General features: G+C 32.6%; 1 protein-coding gene and 2 long non-coding RNA genes across 3 annotated transcripts; 2 read left to right on the top strand and 1 right to left on the bottom strand.

The window, feature by feature from the left end:
- Positions 1–180: 180 nt before the first annotated feature.
- LOC123704441 (carcinine transporter-like) lies at positions 181–13,753 on the bottom strand. Its single transcript, XM_045652830.1, has 13 exons — positions 13,632–13,753; positions 8,942–9,098; positions 8,070–8,274; positions 6,560–6,743; positions 5,789–5,918; positions 5,183–5,311; positions 3,648–3,840; positions 3,159–3,264; positions 2,480–2,727; positions 1,975–2,054; positions 1,442–1,617; positions 480–652; positions 181–254 (listed from the first exon to the last, which is right to left on the bottom strand). The coding sequence occupies exons 2-13, from the start codon at positions 9,015–9,017 to the stop codon at positions 218–220; spliced, it is 1,737 nt and encodes a 578-aa protein (XP_045508786.1). The 5' UTR covers positions 9,018–9,098; positions 13,632–13,753; the 3' UTR covers positions 181–217.
- LOC123704442 lies at positions 9,736–11,178 on the top strand. The gene is made up of 2 exons (XR_006753131.1): positions 9,736–10,010; positions 10,766–11,178. It is a non-coding gene; the product is annotated as an uncharacterized LOC123704442 (long non-coding RNA).
- A 2,921-nt stretch (positions 13,754–16,674) lies between the features above and the next one.
- On the top strand, positions 16,675–17,432 carry LOC123704386. The gene is made up of 2 exons (XR_006753121.1): positions 16,675–16,875; positions 17,163–17,432. It is a non-coding gene; the product is annotated as an uncharacterized LOC123704386 (long non-coding RNA).
- The last annotated feature ends 969 nt before the right edge of the window (positions 17,433–18,401 follow it).

Below are 18,401 nucleotides of genomic sequence, written 5' to 3' on the forward strand. Positions count from 1 at the left end.
GTTTTTGTTTTAGCAGGCTTTTGTAAAAATTGTTCGAAAACACCTAATAAAATTAGAATTTAGAAGTCAATAATCACTACCTAGTTAGATAGTTACAGGTATTAGCATGGTATTAGTCGTAGTCGTATTAGATATAATATTGGTAGTATTGAGATTGAATTGGTAAAAATAAAACTATCATTGCTAATATAAGTACTTTATTAATTGTAATGCACACTTAAACCTTCTCAACGGCTGATGAATTACGTAGTTTTCTGTAACAACAAAACATTTATTATTTTTCTTAGTCATAAATTCCACAAAGCATGGTTTTGGGTGGGTTTTGGTATGTTATTTGGTACTCAAAAAATAATATAACAATAACATTTAAACTCACACATTCTCATATTACACAAACACAGACACACATTTACACACAATAGTAGGTACTTTTACTATTAACGTCATTTCAAAGAAACAAAAATACTAAAAAAACATACTTATTCAAACACGGGAAGTCCCAAAACGTCTGCTCTTTTCCGTACTGTTCGCCATCTTGTATTGTTTGTGGCATATCCTTGCCCATAGACTCTGGTAGGCACAAGCATAGACAACCGCCCGCTACGCCTATAGTGCCTAAGATTAAGAGCGGGATCTCTTTGGCTATAGTTGCCTAAAAACATAAAAATATTATGTATATGTATTATAAGTAAAATTGGTACAGTTTTATAAATTCACATCAAGGAAAGCTATGCATATTGTTTTTATATTTAAGCATAAACAATAATGACTAATAAAAAGATCCTAACGCCCTTTTAAACACTCACTCAAATTAGCACCTTATTTCGTGGCAGTAATGTTCAATGTCTATTGTATTTATCGCTCATTAGAAAACTCTGCCAATAGATGCATAAACAGAGTTTTGCTTCGGACAATTTTCGAGCGTGATCATAAGTCTTAGTTGCTTTTTGTGATGAAATAAAGATTGTTTCACATAAACTAAATGACCTTCACCCTATGATATATAAAAGAGCTAGATACGTTACCCGCTCTCTATTTTGGCAAGAAAAAACTCAGGTAAGTGCCCGCGTTTCACTTAGTCACGCACCATTCAGCGTCGTGGCTGGACGTTCTTTTTGTATTTTAATCGGCAGTTGTTATTACGAAGTACATGAGTGAGACATGTATTAGAGATGCGTGAGAGTGAAAGAGAGAACAACTGTATTGGTGATAATGCGTTAGTAAGTAGGTATGTATTAATTACGCTGTTTTTTAGTGCAATGATGTTGGCGTATGCCGCGTCTACTAGTATAATAGGTCATTGCCTTCACCCGTTACTTTAATAAGTTTCTAACCATTTAAACCTTCCCCTGACTATCAAAATCTGTTCAAAATTAGCCCAAGCTTTCTTGAGTAGCGCAACTAACATGCAATTGTTATATAAATATATTATAAAACTTACCATATACACAATATAAGGCACCAATATAGTAGCAATATACCCCGTAATATGAATAAGGGCCAGCCCTTGCGCCCTTACTACAGTAGGCAACAATTCTGCAGCGTATTGCATACCGATGTTGAACGATATGTTGACCGCGAATCGGCCAACTATCGCTAGTGATGCTGATGGTAGACCTAGTAATAATTATTTATGTGAATTATTATTATAATAAATTTATTTCATATCAATAGCAAAGTTGTTCTTCCGTAGTAGTTATTGGTGAATTAATATTGGGTGTGCTTTTACTCAAAGTCAACGGCTTCGATTCCTATTTTCGTATCTAAGTATATTTTCATAAACCTCATGAAAAAGTTTTAGTTTTCATTAAAGTAATAGTTTCAGATTTCGCCTATCAATTAAAAAAATTGGACAATGTATATGTCACCGGAAGATAACAAGATCCGCAAGTTTATTAATATCCTAGGAAATTTATGAACTTTTGTAGGATTCTAAACAAGTTATGTGCTATGTGTCAATTATTGAATACTCACCAAAAGGAACTGTAGTTGCTGCAAAACTGAATAAACCACTTATCACCATTGAACCGAAAGCAAGCCAGCGACGACCCACACTGAAAACAAAAATGATTTATATAGATGCACTTAAAATCTAAATTTTATGTATTCAAGCCAAAAATCACATGAAATATATACATATTTCTAATTTATTATTTATCCTTCTATCAGTTGGTTGCCTGGAAGAGATCACTCTTGAGTGATAAGGCCGCCTTCTGTGCTGTTTTTCTTTTAGAATAAGTTTTGTTTGTATTGTATGTATTTTGGCAGCACAATAAAGAGTATAAATAAATAAATAAATAAATATTTTAAACTTAATTCAGCAATTATAATAAAAAAAAAATATTTTTAGTGACAACACAAGTGTACATAATGATGACAGAAACACATGATACGTACCTATTTTATTTACTTTTTGCCAAAGAAAACATACACAACCTCGTAAGCAAAAAACAACCTTATTCCCTAGTCGTAAACTTACATATCCAACGTCAAAATCAGCAGAATATCAGCCGGGAACTCCGTAGCGGTTGCTATAGTGAAAGTGACGAACATGTCCAAACCCAAAGAGCCCACATTTCTGACATGGCCGTCGAACACCATGGCTATTGACATCCATATTATTAATAATAATATACTGTGACGTCGGAGCCGAGGCGTTTTAAATAAGTCCATGAAAGAGTAGTTTTTAAGATCTTGTTCTGCTATTGCAATTTCTGTTGCTGTCTCCTGTAAATATAATTTAAGTATAAACACATAATATATTATATAAACAACATAAATTGGGCTATGAATATTCTGTTATTTACAAAAAAATATTTATTTTTTATAAGATAGATTGTAATAAACATCTAGACTTATAATCACGTTCAAAAATTGTCTGAAGCAAACTCTGCCTACGCATCTATTAGGCAGAGTTTTTTAATGAGTGCTACAATAGATTTTGAACATTACTGCAACGAAATAAGATGTTAATTTGAATGAATGTCGTGTACAACGCCGCTCGGACATCTTTGACGACCTTTTATTTATTTTTTATATTTAATTTAGGTGACAGACAACTGGCGATTGTGAGTCTAGTTGTTTATAAACCGACTTTGAATACTTGTTTTAGGCCATATAAATTAGTATTGTTTCTACTAACTATACTAACAACTTACCCTAAATTCCTTTAAAACCTCATCCGGTATCTTTTTATTGTTTACTCGCTCACATTTCTGTATTATCTTTAATGCTTCTTCAATACGACCTTGCGATATTAACCATCTGAAAAATTTATGTAAATGCTTGGTTATTTATGGAAATTCTTCATAGTTAGAGGGCATAAAATGGAAGAGATAATGGAACAAGCCAGATAATTGATTTTTTGGACAAACGCAAGTGCGATCGCACAGCGATCTTTACCTATATTTTGAACGTAATATAATAATAAAAAATATATGTTATTTATTTTTTAATAAATGTGTGTGTGTGATTTTCAATACCACTTAGCGATTTTATGATTTGATTTTTGGTTCTGGAATAGTAAGAGAGCTAGAGAGTGATATAGGCTATTTTTTAACTCGGTAAAACATTCATTCCAATTTTCTTTGACTTAGTGGGTTGAAAAATATTATATTAATAAGTAAATAGAAAATATGATATCTTACCTAGCACTCTCCGGAACTACACAAGGTGTGAATATAGACAGAACCAAAGGTATACTAGTTATCAATGTATATATTTTCCAATCGGCCACAGCCAACGCAATCCAGGGTAAGAGACAAGCCGCAAATGTGAAATATACAGCTATTGACATGTTGGCGACGAACGTCCGCCATTTTGGCCCAACGTACTCGACCACTAAAAAGAAGAAATAGTAAATGGTATGAATATTTGTATTTACCATCCATGATAAGGAAAGAACAGACTGATTATAATTCGCGCTCTTTCAATCTCATACAAAACACATTACATCTTGCACTCTCCGCCACGAGTCGGGCAATTGCCCGACCCGTATTGTTACTCTATAGCGAGTTCAATGTATCTATAACTTTTAAATAAAATTAACTGCGTTAAAAACAACCGACTTCAAAAACGGAAAAGTAAAAAATAAAAAAGATTTGATATTATTAATTGCTACATATTATTTAGATGTGCTATTTATTAAATAGGTTTGATGTCGGTGCACGGGCTTAATACTAAGTGCTTAGTGTTTGGCACCGACTTCAAACCTATTTAATAAATAGCACATCTAAATAATATGTAGCAATTAATAATATCAAATCTTTTTTATTTTTTACTTTTCCGTTTTTGAAGTCGGTTGTTTTTAACGCAGTTAATTTTATTTAATACTTTTTAGTGTAATTTTCAACACGAATCAAACGAGCCCAAACTCGATAAAGTTGAGTCAATATATTACTGAGTTCCTATGGCCACCTTCCGATTCCATCATCAAATCAGCTCTATGTCATGATAATGTTTCATCGCTATCCAATTTACACACTTATACAAAATTTCAGCTCAATCGGTTACCGGGAAGTGAATCAAAGTTACTTGCTACATTCCAATTAAGTCATCGAGTACAGACAAAAATGCTCATAAAATAAAAACTACTGGGCCTAGCCGAATAAAATTTTTATGGGACCAATTCGACACCATCCTGCATCGAACAAAAAAAGAATCACGTAAATCGGTTCAGAAACCTCGGAGTAATCGGTGTACAAACAAAAAAAAAAAAAAAAAAAAAAAAATATACCGGCCGAATTGATAACCTCCTCCTTTTTTTTGAAGTCGGTTAAATATCTAAGAGTAATTTCCAAACTTAATGCCGTAGCTGAATTTGGCACAATTACTCATGTATTGTTTAAATGACTATTATTTACAGGTACAGGTTGCTATTTTATATTCTACGCATATACTAGCGCCTAACTTCAGTGCAGCCAAAAATATTCGAAAGTATAGTATCATTATTTTAATCTATACTTACTAATATTTTAAAGCTGAAGAGTTTGTTTGTTTGAACGCGCTAATCTCAGGAACCATTGGTCCGATTTGAAAAATTCTATCGGTGTTAGATAGCCCAATTATCGAGGAAGGCTATATGCTATATATCATCACGCTAAGACCAACAGGAGCGGAGAAATGCGGGTGAAACCAGTGCACAGCTAGCACAAAATAAACATAAATACGTATACAAACTTACCAACAATATACATAATCATAAAGCAGTTATCATACGCGAGACCAACAAGGAATCTGCAGAGACAGAATGACCAGAAACTATTGGAAAATGCAGTTCCTACACCCGCTAGAAATCCTGTCATGTTCGTACCTGAAAATAATATAAAAAATATTGTAAAATAAGTAAAAATATTGCTGAAATACGTTATCGTCATTTGAGGGTAGTTTTGAAAGTGTTTGTGTTGATAAAAAACACAGGCAAGATTCAGGTGTTTAGTTTAGTCTATATCGATTAATTTTATTAATAGAAGAGCTGTTAAAGAAAAAAATTATTATCATTGGTTTATGATTAACGCTATTTATTACCATACTATTTGCCATTTTTGCCAACACCAAAAAATCGTTTTATTTCAAGCAATCGAAAATTTTTTAATCGAAACTTATTTAGGTGCGTTATAGAGTAAAATTTTAAGGTCGCGTCATAGCAACACCGTCACGTCATGGAGTAAGGCGACGGTTTTAGTATCTTCAAATCTTGCCAAAGAAGTTTCGCTTCTGACTCACGCTTTTTTTTAATAATTGACAATAATATTGTTAGTTTTAATATTTCGTAAATAATAATAGTTACCAAGTATAGCTGGTACTCGTCCATATTTATCAGCCATCCATCCAAAAATTAAACCACCAACTATAGAACCACAAAAGAAGATAGACTGAGCTGTCGCTGGATAGTTGTCTCGCTCGCACACCCAACCCAACTAGATGGAAGAAGAGGGAAAATTATATAATATTATAGTGTATAGAGTTCTTTAAAAAACATTAATGTAGTGTTCCTTCACCCTTGAAAACTAAAATGTATCAAATAATTAATTACCAAGAAATTTTTCAATTATTTTGCAGGAATTTTCACCACACTTCAGAATTGTCCTAAGCAAAACTCTGCACATGCTTGTATTAGGCAGAGTTTTGAAATGAGCGACTTTGAACATTATTGCGATGAAATAAGGTGCAATATCAATTATGTATTTACGAAAAATATGACGATTATGAGTCTAGTCGTTTTTTTAGTACAGTACATAGACATGGTTGTTAGACGGTATTAAGTAGAATAATTGAGAAAATTCCGATATATTAAACAACATCACATCTTCTATACTTAATTATTATAAAGAAGAAAAGTTTGTAATGATTTATGTATGGTTTTCACGCATAAACCTCTCAACCGATTTTGATGAAATTTGGCACAGACAATCTTTAGACCCTGAGAAAAAACATAGGCTACCTTTTATTACGAAATTTATTACGAAATATGTACCACGAGCGAAGCTGGGGCGGACCGCTAGTTTTTCTATAAATTAAGAATTTGTTTTGTTTTAATATCAGTTTGTTTTGTAATTACCTGTGTAGCAATAGTTTCATACGGCACATCAGTAAAATTAAATTCCCACTTATTTCCACACTTCTTCGTCGGCCATGTTGGATTTGGTTCAAGGTTGCCACTTGATAAAACTGTATTCCAATCAACATCATACATTAGGCACTTTTCGTATTTCTCCCCTAGCTTTGGTATTGCCAGATGACGACTGAAATGTCGGAACATTTATACAATAATATATTTATACGCAAACATTATTGATCAAGAATGAATATTTTTTATATTTTTGTATGATAAGGATTCACGCAGAAGATTCACTATTATAGGTAAACCAGAATCTGATGGCAATTAGGGAAATCAAAATTTTGAGTGTGCAACCCTAGGGAAAATGGACTGAACGATCTTGATACTGCTTATTTTTTATTTTGTACTCAATATCATTAGTCACATTACATATGTGGACAATACTGTACTTAATAATGAGATATCCACTTAATATTATGTAGGTACATTATACATACTTACATGTATAATATAGGTACAATTATACATATTACTTTTATACAGGTAATACATATTATTATTTACACATACCTATATTTGTATATTCATTACCAGTATGCCATGTGAAAATATCGATATAATGATAATGTAGATCAAAACTGCTTATAATTTTTTATAAAATAAAACTATGTTTATTTTCGTAAGTATTTTCAGATACACTCATTATAAAATTGGCTTGGACAGCTTGGACTTGAAGAATAGCCGTATTGGAAACTCCTGTAATAAGTTTTCATAAAATTATATTCTAATCAACAAACAATATTAAAGTTACCTACATATAATATTTTTTAATTTAAAGAATCAAAACGGGTAAGTCCAATTTACCAATAAAATCTTCAAAATTGAAAATTGTGATGTGTTTGACCCTTCTTCATCGAATGTTTTTCTATACACATTATAAACAACACATCTTGCTTGTGATCACAGCGGCTTTTTCGACATTTTCGAAGATTTTTTAGACAAAATCCTAAAAATTATTCATCAACTGCAAAAAAGACAAAAATTTGTCAACCAATTTGATAGTTGTCAAATAAGTTGCCACATGAAAATCTTTTATTTCTTAAATATAAATATGCCATCAGATTCTGGTAGACCTATATTCATAAACATCATTGTAATCGAATAACAAGGAATAATATTATTTTTAATCTTTACTTTAGCTACATCTTCAAACAAAAATATGTTACGAATCATGATATAAAATTAAAAAAAAAAATTATTTACAAGAGCGATATTTGAAATATCGCTCTTGTAAAGTAAAGAAAGTTGCCTATACCAAAAAAACGACGTGTGTCACTCGGGGACTGGGGCGGTTGCGCTATTGCATGCTATGCCTTCAAGCCACACCTCCGCCCGTCGGAGTGGGGAGCGTGAGGTTTTTTTGTTACGGAATTTCTCGATTCGGTCCCCGCGCTCAAGGCCCGCGATAGAAGCTAAGCTTAAAAAAAAATACCTAAAAAAATATATTTACCGCGCTTCCACACTAAGATTCGCCAACTCCGGTACATCACACCAATGTTGTTCCGGTACGACCGTCATGAAAATCTGCGAGAAGTACACGAACGCGAAGAAGAATGAATACGGTATCATCAGCATGAACAGCATACGTTGGTACCAGCCGAAGTCGCCGATGTAGGGGAACAGATCGTCCAGGTCTTTGAGTTGCTTTGACGTTCCTGGTGAAATTATGGGGTAGTTGTAATTTGAATGTGGTACATAACAGTATAAGGCTATATTATTCCTTAAGGATATTATATATTTTAACGGACTAAAGTGGTAGTTGCACCACCTAATAGTTATTGTTGCATTGCCTCAGTTTGGACGTGGAAGAAAAAATAAATAAATAAAAAGAAAGCAAAGCCACGGCGAATAGCTAGACTAGCATAGCTGACTCTATTCAAAAAATTAATTCATAGTTGCGATTAAGAAGTTTGATTAAAGTTGTATACGTAGTATATTATTATTAGTCTGTGATTAAAGCTTGATTTGAAAGCTGGAGAAACCGAGCAGAACAGGGGAAAATGGCTAGTTTTATAATAAGTTACATTGATACAACTTGTACAGCTTATTATGACGAGTTATATCTATTATTTAATTAATGATTAAATTAAATTTTCGTCAATTGCCTGTATTGAAATAAAAAAAAAACCTAACAAACGTAGGTACCAAAGACGACTGTGAACCTTGTTACAAGCGCATAAGGTCCACATCGCCAATTCAAAATATTAAGATCAATATTTTTGTCTTTTCATGTGAATAAAAAAATAATTTAAGTACCTATGTGGCTTTACATAAAAAGTGTTTAAATACACATTTAAGTATGTAGTTGGAAAACAATCTTACCATTAGCTTGCATTTCAATATTCTCTCGCTCACGGGGCGTGCCCGCGACGGCCGCCATCTTTTCATGTGATTCCATTTTCGAAGTCGGTTTTTGCCTTAAAAGACACTTTTTCGGACGTCTTTCTTGTTACTTGAAGACGAATTGGGGAAGGAATGGCTGTAAAAATAGAAATTTTATAGAAAATTAAAAAAAGTTAATGAAGATTGGAGAATAAAAAATAAGTACCTACCTATTTGAAATTATTAGTCTTCTTTCCATACAAGAAACATCAATTACCTAACTCGTTTATACATAGTATTACCACGTATTATCTACCTATTTAGACTGTAATAATTATTGTTTTAATTAAACCTCGTAAAAAGCAAAAATAAATCTAAAAAAATATATTATTCGGTACCTGTAGGCTGTAGGTACCTAGGATTACCTAGTACCCGATTTGAAGAATACGTACCTACCTATCTCATCCTTTACCCAGAAATAATTTTTGCAAATCAATAAATTTGCCTGACTCTTGCATCAAATTTAAATAAAGACGTTATTGCTTACATACAATAATAAATAGTTTGAACAGCTATGACGTCACAAGATGGCGTTAACTCAATCCTATTCTTAGTTTGATCGCACAATAAATACCTACGTCTCTTTATAATATTTGTCTATTTCATTCGCTCAGCTGTTACTTATTAATTATTGTGCAATGTTTGATAAGGCTCATCTATTTCTATTTACTATACGGCATTTTATTTACTATATAGTATATATAATATATTTACTATCTTCTCTTAATATATATAGGGTAATTGCGCTGGTTTGCCGTCCAGCTTCTGTTTTCGTCCATTTGACTGACCTGCTACAATCACGTGCGTAAAACTTGAATACAAACCTACCTTCCCGCGCAAGTTTGCACTTTTTACGGTCCATAATGTTTAAGCAACAGTACTATCAACATGAAAATTTGATTTGACTAGAAGAGAGTTCAAAAAATTAACGTAAAAGTGGCCGCTTCGCATCCGTGCCTTGCAGATGTCATCGCGCGAGAGAAAAATTTGCCGGCGAGAAAAGTTCATGGTAAGCTAAATCACTGTTTTAGCTAGTTTACGTAATGTTTTTGGTACGTATGTTTATTTATAAGCATAATAAACGCAATTATAAGTGTTTATCATACTTTTTTATAATACTCTTCGAAATATTAAGTGGACGGATACTAGGTTACCAAATTCTCAAAATATTTGGTTTTCGTCCAAGTGGACGGAAACTCAAACAGCTACGTGAATATTTGTTAGGGTCATTTTACTTTATCGGACCTTTAAAATACTGAATAGTTTCTCCGGAAGTGATCTTTATTGCTATTAGTTTAGTTTTTTTGGTTTCCTTCCACTGCTATGTCAGTGCTGCCAAAATAAAAAAATATTTAAAGAAGTGGACGAAAACTAAATTAAGCTTTAAATGTTTTAGTTTTCGTCCATGAATGAGTATTGGAGTAGACAAAAATTAAATATAGCTATTCTTTTGCATTACTTTTCGTCTATTTTTACGTATTGAAAAGTTTTCTATTCAGTATCTTCCTTATAAATAATTGGTGAGGGCCAGAGTGTTGTAGGTACCTAATATTGTCATTCATTCAGTCATGTATCATTCTCCTTATGTGAAGTAGAGTCAATTATTCGTAGCATAAATGAGGGTAGGTCAGACATAATACACTGTATTTTTCTTGATTATCATTCACTTGAGTATCATCTTTTATTCTAGGTCTGTTTTGCCAATGCAGTATTTTTTTATTATACTTACTCAACGTATCCTCAGAAAGATCTTATTGTTTTTAGATGGCCTCGAAGGAGTCTAAGAAATCTAGAAAAAAAAGACGCTGCGTACACTGAAGATTCTGTAGATAAAACTTATTATTATGGCTGTGTGTGTATAGTACGTTTCATTTGATAAAGAAAGTATTAGAATGAAAATTTTTGTTGTTAGAATGAATATTTCTGTTTTTTGATGTTATTTCTTAGTCCTGTAATTATTACTTGTTTCATTTAAATTGTAAGGAACGCATTCCTTTCTTTATTACGAATGATTATACAGTCATCACTAACGCCTATAAGGACTGCCAAGTGCTACATAGATCTCAGTGTTGACTAGTTATATTGATTATTATTAGTAAAACCACAAGTAAAACTAAACCTGTAAGGTAGTGAGAAATTGTAATGTTAATTAAATAAACGTATATATTTACCTGTAATTGATTTTTAACTTAATAGTTGACCTACCCTCCTTTTTCTACACGGTGGTCGAAAACTAGCTTACACTAGGACGAAAACCAGTTTTTTTGGACGAAAACTAGCATTTACCCTACTTTTGCAGAAAATAATTTAAATAAAAAGATACATCAAAATGATTTATTTTCCCTTAATATTATCATAAAGAAGACTATATAAGGACTTAAAAAAAAAATTATATGTTTAAGGAAGGGTGCTCCAAAATATTTATTTCGTATCACAAAGTTGGCAACTCCTATAATTGGACGAAAACCAGCGCAATGACCCTACCTAAATCTCGTGTCACAATGTTTGTCCTCAATGGACTCCTAAACCACTTAACCGATTATAATAAAATTCGCACACCATGTGTAGTTCGATCCAACTTGAGAGATTTTATCCCGGAAATCCCTCGGGAACGGAAACTATGCGGGTTTTTCTGTGAAAACGCGAGCGAAGCCGCGGGCGGAAAGCTAGTAATATAATATGGCATTATCTTAATAAGATGACTATACAGGCGACACTTAGTACCTACCTAGATTGTAGGTATATGTATAGGTAGATATATATTTGATTATTGTATTGAAATAAGGCATAATGTCCTACTAACCTATTAATAGGTATTATTACTTACCTATTATTAGTAGATAACTAGTACGTAACAAAAAAACTGGACCGATTTAGATGAAACTTTACAGGTATCAGAGTAACACATGAGCTATAGAAATACAAATTACATATCTCGACAAATCCTTTTCAATTTGTTAGCGAAAGGCGTGTTCTTGAATATTACATTGTTTGTAATATTATTATTTTACTAGCTTACCCCCCGCGGCTTCGCCCGCTTTGTCTAAACCCTATAAATTATATACCTACATACTAAAATCGTCCTCTCGAAATCAACTTTATCAATAAAAAACGCATCAAAATCCATTGCGTAGTTTAAAAGATTTAAGCATACAAACACACAGACAGCAGAAAGCGACTTTGTTTTATACTATAGCTTTCCGCCCGCGCTTTCAAAGAAACACCCGTATAGTTCCCGTTCCCGTGGGATTTCCGGGATAGAACCTATCCTATGTGTCAAGTTACCCTATATGTGTGCTAAATTTCATTGTAATCGGTTCCGGTAGTATTTGCCTCTATATGTGTGCTAAATTTCATTGTAATCGGTTCCGGTAGTATTTGCGTGAAAGAGTAACAAACACACATATCTTCAAAAACTTTCGCATTTATAATATTAAGTAGGATAGTGATATAGATAGTAACTGAGCATCAATGTATTGTTAATATATTTATATTATGTATCACATGTTTAATGATCAATCTACAAGCCACATTGATTTTAACTGTGCTAACAAGACTATATACGTTAGTGACGCAAATATGGATGTAAAATTCCATTATATTATGTAATGAAGGGATTTTGTTGATAAGAGATATAATATGTAATATAATGTTTTTAATTCTGATGTAAATATGAATTATCTGATTAAAATGTAAAGGCAGGATGGAGTTGTAGTTGAGAGGAAAAAAAATAAAGTCTACGGAGTTTTTGGCGGTAAAAATCGTAGGATAATGTTTTGGGATTGCAATATTTTGTCAAACAAAAGTACCTAGGCTACATATAAAGTTTAATGCTGCTTTTTATTAGCATCTCTTTGGGGCCGTTTTATGACCTCTTATGAAGATCCAGACAGTTCACGCCGTGAATTGAACTGACTGGCAATTTCATATACCATAATAATTATTAATCATGGCTGGTTATTGCGATCATAATATGAATTTGCCAGTCAGTTCAATTCACGGTGTAAACTGTCTGGAATAAAGAGGTCATAATACGGTCCCTGTATGTTTTAATGTTTCAATGTAACCACCTCCTTTACGACTCGGGCAAATAATTCAAACTTTGTACACGTATCAAGGATCGGTGAAAATATATTTCTTCAGAGTGAAAAAAATTAAACTTGTTAGTTAGATAATATTATTTAAGTAGTAAGGTTACTGTTTTCATTTTTAATAGATAATCAATTTCAGTCTATTAATTAAAATTCCGAGAAATAGGTACCTAGTGTCATAATTGTTAAATGTTGTGTTTTCTTTTAAGTATGTAGGTACATATTATACTTTTTAACATAAAAAAGAAAAACATGATATGCTTGACATAGGTACTCCCTAACTAAAGTTACACATTATATTTTTTCAAATTAATTCGCTATAAATAATTTATTTTAAGTTTTAACTAATAATCGATCGACGAGGGACATTCCGATTAAATGCTAGTTTCAAAAAACATTCAGAAATACCTTAGAAATACATACAACTTTCATAAATAAAAAAGTTTTCATTGCATGACTAGTTAACTACCTAGGTAGTTATTGATAAATTTTAAAAGTTTATTTAAAAAAGTTTAAGTTTAAATTTAAAATTATCTTACCACACAGTCACTGGTTAGCCACCAAAGACGACAGAAAAATAAAATAAAATAAAAAAACAAAAAACGCGCGCAATTTGTAAGAGCGCTGGCGGGAGAATGAATTTAATGAATACGAGTCTGATGCACTGTAAAAACTAAATAGTTTGAAATTAATGTTACCATCGCTATAAATAGAACGATTTGAGATGATATCGATGGCAGATAAGGCTTGTTTGTTTTTAGATTTGATTTTAGCTTCCTAGGAGGCTTTATAGTTCCACAATTTGTAAATAATATAAGTACATACAAACAGTAGCTTTTCAGTTTTAGATTTCCTGGGTTTTACATAGGTAACTCGGTAACTATTTTTCATTGCTAAGTGAACAAACTTTAGTAAATCAATGAATAAATAAATAATTTTAGGTACCTATAGGATTGTGGTAACTAAATCAATCTCAAACATTATTTAGCAAAACTTATTTTATTGATTTGAATCATCTTATTCTTGATCTTATTACATCGCAATTAGTTACCACTGTTTCGGAAAGCAGTTTACACAGAGAAGAGCCAGTTACTGTTGATTTGTTATAGAAGATATTAATGAAAATAAATTAGCAACATGATGATGAACGTCTGTAAAGCTAGAATGGTCAAGGGAGCAGAATCACTCGTTGTTTAGGTCCAAATTTAGTGCTTTAGTAAATTAGCACAAAATTTTGACCTAAAGAACGAGTGATTCTGCCCACTTGATCATTCTAGCTTTACAGACGTTGATGAGCGTTTGGTTAGGTAGTTAGATAGTGCTCTTTTATAGTGTAAAAGACATAGAGACTTTGCATAGATGTTATGAATCTTGCAATAATATAGTGAAAGGGACATATTAGGTACAATAGTATTTATTCACAACTAGCGGTCCATCCCTGCTTCGCCCGTGGTACATGTTTACGTTTTCTCTCCTTAGGAACCATCCTCGTACTTCAAGGAATATTATAAAAAAAAGAATTAACGAAATCGGTTCAGCCGCTCTCGAGTTATGCGCTTACCAACACATTTTGCGATTCATTTTTCTTATATAGATTAGTATTATGTAAAGAAGCAATTGTCTGGTTTTTGTAGTAAGTACGAAGTTTAGGTATACCTAGAAGATAATTTACCATTATATTAGTTAGTTAACATCTTCCGTTTGTAAACATAATATATTGTTAATCTCGCGAAAACCAAACACAAGAAAAATAGACCATTCATATTCTATTCTAATTAAATTTTCAATTTCAAGTTACCAATTTATATACATGTACCTATATATATTACCTACTAGCTTTCCGCCTGCGGCTTCGCCCGCGTTTTCGAAGAAAAACCCGCATAGTTCCCGTTCCCGTGGGATTTCCGGGATAAATCTTATCCTACGTGTTAATCCAAGTACAACAACCCTCTATATGTGTGTTAAATTTAATTATAATCGGTTCAGTATTATTTTCGTGAAAGATTAACAAACAGACACACCTACAAATACACATACATCTATCCTCACAAACTTTCGCATTTATAATATTAGTAGGATAAGAGAGGATAAGATAGGATAGGATTTATGAGCGACGTTTATTATGCATACATATCTAAGCATACATATTATAATAAATCTGTAGAAGGGTCAATTCTGTACATTGAAAATATTGAAAAAATAAATAGCAGGGGGTGTTACTGGATCGATACCAAACCCAAATATGTGATTAAAAAATTTTTTGTCTGTCTGTCTGTATGTTCAGGCATCACGTGAAAACTAACGGTTCGATTTCGATGAAACTTGGTATAATTATACTTTATTATCCCGGGCATAAAATAGGATACTTTTTATCCCGGAAAAATACGTAGAAAAAAATAAATCTTAACTTTTCTTAATTTTTCCGCGCGGACGGAGTCGCGGGCGGAAGCTAGTTCTTCAATATGCGTAACGAATATCTTTGTTAATTTTTTTTTACGAAATACAAACTAAACTAATAAATTATACAAAAATTTACACTATTTACGCCGCCTCTTATTTATCAAAAACATGACGTCTTTTAGGTATAAAATAAGATTAAAATAGCTCAATTGTAATTAAATTATATTTGAACATGTATTTTATTACGCTTTTATTTTAATATCAGCTTCTCTTTGTTTATACAGGATTATAGAGATACTAGTTTGATGCGGTGTTTGTTACTAATTAAATAAGTAGTATATGGTACACTATTTACTAGATTGCATTTATGACTTCCATTATATAGGTTAGTAGGGTTCCGTATAAGGGTGCTTTTCCACAAGAGATGTGCGAGGATGCGTAGCGTGGGATGTGTTTGTAAAGAACCAATCATCTCTTCATTTAGCGTTTGAAGCGATGCCACCTCATGAAGTTATTTTATTGTAATCGATTCTTTAGAAGTGTACAAAGTTTGAATTATATCTGACCGTTTAAAGTGGGTCAGCCCCCCTAGCCAAGTGGCTCATACATTCGTAGTCTATTCTATTGAACGCTACGCTAAAAGAAAGCCACTTGGCTAGGGGGGCAGATTCGCGTCTAAAGGAGTCGGTATCGGTAACATACAAACATAATGAATGTACTAAAAGCGTGATAAAAAGGGCGGATTTTATAAAAAACGGGAGAGACAAAATAGTTGCGGAGACAAAAGTTGCTCATGCGCGCTAGCTCTAAATCTAAAGTACAGTCTATACCACACCATAGTTGCAATAAAATCAATAGATTACATAATAAAACCGCACTTGTATGAACCACTTAAGTAACGTCATTTTTTAATTGTATCTATCACGATACAAAAGTGCCGACAGATATTCAGCGTCTGTTTTAATGGAAGACCTTGTTTTAATAAATTGTTCTCTATGGATTATATCTGAGATTATATAACACTAGCGATGCGCCCCGGCTTCGAATGGGTGCAATGTTTATACTACTAGTAATTAGTATAGTATTATAATGATTTATATTTTTGCTTTTATGGCATTCGATTGATTTGATGAATGATTCAATAAATTTATATAGTTTTATAATATCTGTGATAGTAGGGGAAGGAGGCCTAAAGTGGGCACATAGCCTAAAGCGGGCACTCAGTATAGTATCGTAATTTTAAATAATGGCGCGCGCGCGACGCGTGAGCACGATCCCTTCACCCCTCCCACCTCGCGGCAGTCATTCGATTCGCTTGCGAGCACGCATTTACAAGCTACAACAAATAAATGTTTTTCGATGATTTTTGAAAAATATTGCAAGGTATGTAATATGTGTTCTTTTTATTTTGGTGCTTACAATCCTTTATCCAAAATTTGTAAGTTATTAAGTGGCTATCTGGCCGTATTTTAGTTCCATAAAAAGACACGTGTCTAAAAATTTTGATGTTATAATTTCGTCTGAACCTTTCGTATGTCGAAAAAGGCAAAGCGGGCAGGGTAAAGCGGGCACGCGCCCGCTTTGCCCCGTCCGCTAAAATTCACTTACATTCTTTCTTTCATTCATTACACACACATACATTCTTTTGTTAAATTGCTTTTTCCTTTCAGATGGTTAGTAAATATAAGCGTAAAACTTCACAAGCCTCATGGTAACGCTCAACTATGCAGCAAGCAATGCGAGAAGTGCAAGAGTTAGGAAAACCTGTCAAAAAAGTAGCAACTAAATATGGGATTCCAAGAACGACATCACAAAGACATCTTAAATCGTTCGTGTTATGAGCTTGGTAGGTTTACTACTGTCTTTTCTACGGAAAAAGATATGGAGCTTTTGGAATACGTGGACTCTTTATTTTACGGGCTGTCTAAACAAGAATTTATGGAACTTGTATACTTACCTACCTATTAGGCACATTATTTTAGGAATTATTTTGTTTAAATACTTGTCGTTCACATGTTATGCCGACCTTAATAATTTGTTTCATCATTAATGCCAATTATAAAATTATTTTTAATTTTGTAATGAGACTATATGAGACTTTTATTTTTTACGTTCCTTTGTTTCATATATAAATTTATAAATAATTGTGTGACTGTTTGAAATACGTAACTTATAAAATATTTTTGTCTTTTACATTTATTATATATATTATTTGTGGCTGTATATTTTGGAATCTGCTGTTTAAATCCAGGTCTGCCCGCTTTACCCAACTACTGCCCGTTTTGCCCTAAACGAAAGCCCGCTTTAGGCCTCCCCTTCGGGCAAAGCAGGCAATCGTAGGCTTTTACTAAACTGTTTATAATTATTATATACTTTAACTTTTGACAAATTTAACCACTTAGCATTCAAAAGTATTTAGTAATGGAACTTTTTGCAAAAAAATAAATGGTTTAACTTCTTTTCAAACCTTATTTTTTTTAATTTTCCGGTAAGGTGCCCCCTTTGGGCCCACTTCCCCTACAAAGTCGCTTTCTCTGTTCCTATATCCCTATGTAAACGTATGCTTAAATCTTAAAAACTAAGCAACGGCTTTTTGAGTAGAGTGATTCAAGAGGAAGGTTTTAGTATACATATAATTTTATTAATAAAGTAGGCGAAGCCGCGGGCGGAAAGCTAGTACTCAATATAGTATGCTATACCTATTTGATATTGTGTATATAAACCTCTGAAACCACTATGTATTAAGAAATATTAAAATCCGTTGCGTACTTTTTAAGATACAAACAGACAGACAGCAGGAACGCCTTTGTTTTATACTATGTCGTTTATTATTTATATCACTCTGTTATGTTCTATTTAACTTATCTGTCAGTTATAATTGTACAAATATATAAATACTTTTTACCGAA

The sequence above is a fragment of the Colias croceus genome, chromosome 29 (assembly GCF_905220415.1).
Source record: "Colias croceus chromosome 29, ilColCroc2.1".
In the NCBI taxonomy this organism is placed as follows: domain Eukaryota; kingdom Metazoa; phylum Arthropoda; class Insecta; order Lepidoptera; family Pieridae; genus Colias; species Colias croceus.

Bases quoted from the DNA above. Each gene is read 5' to 3' on its own strand.
- LOC123704441 (XM_045652830.1), bottom strand. From the start codon at position 9,017: ATGGAATCACATGAAAAGATGGCGGCCGTCGCGGGCACGCCCCGTGAG. The intron at 8,275-8,941 runs GTAAGATTGTTT...TAATTTCACCAG, and splicing joins TATTGAAATGCAAGCTAATG to GAACGTCAAAGCAACTCAAA. The intron at 653-1,441 runs GTAAGTTTTATA...TTATGTTTTTAG, and splicing joins TGCCTTATATTGTGTATATG to GCAACTATAGCCAAAGAGAT.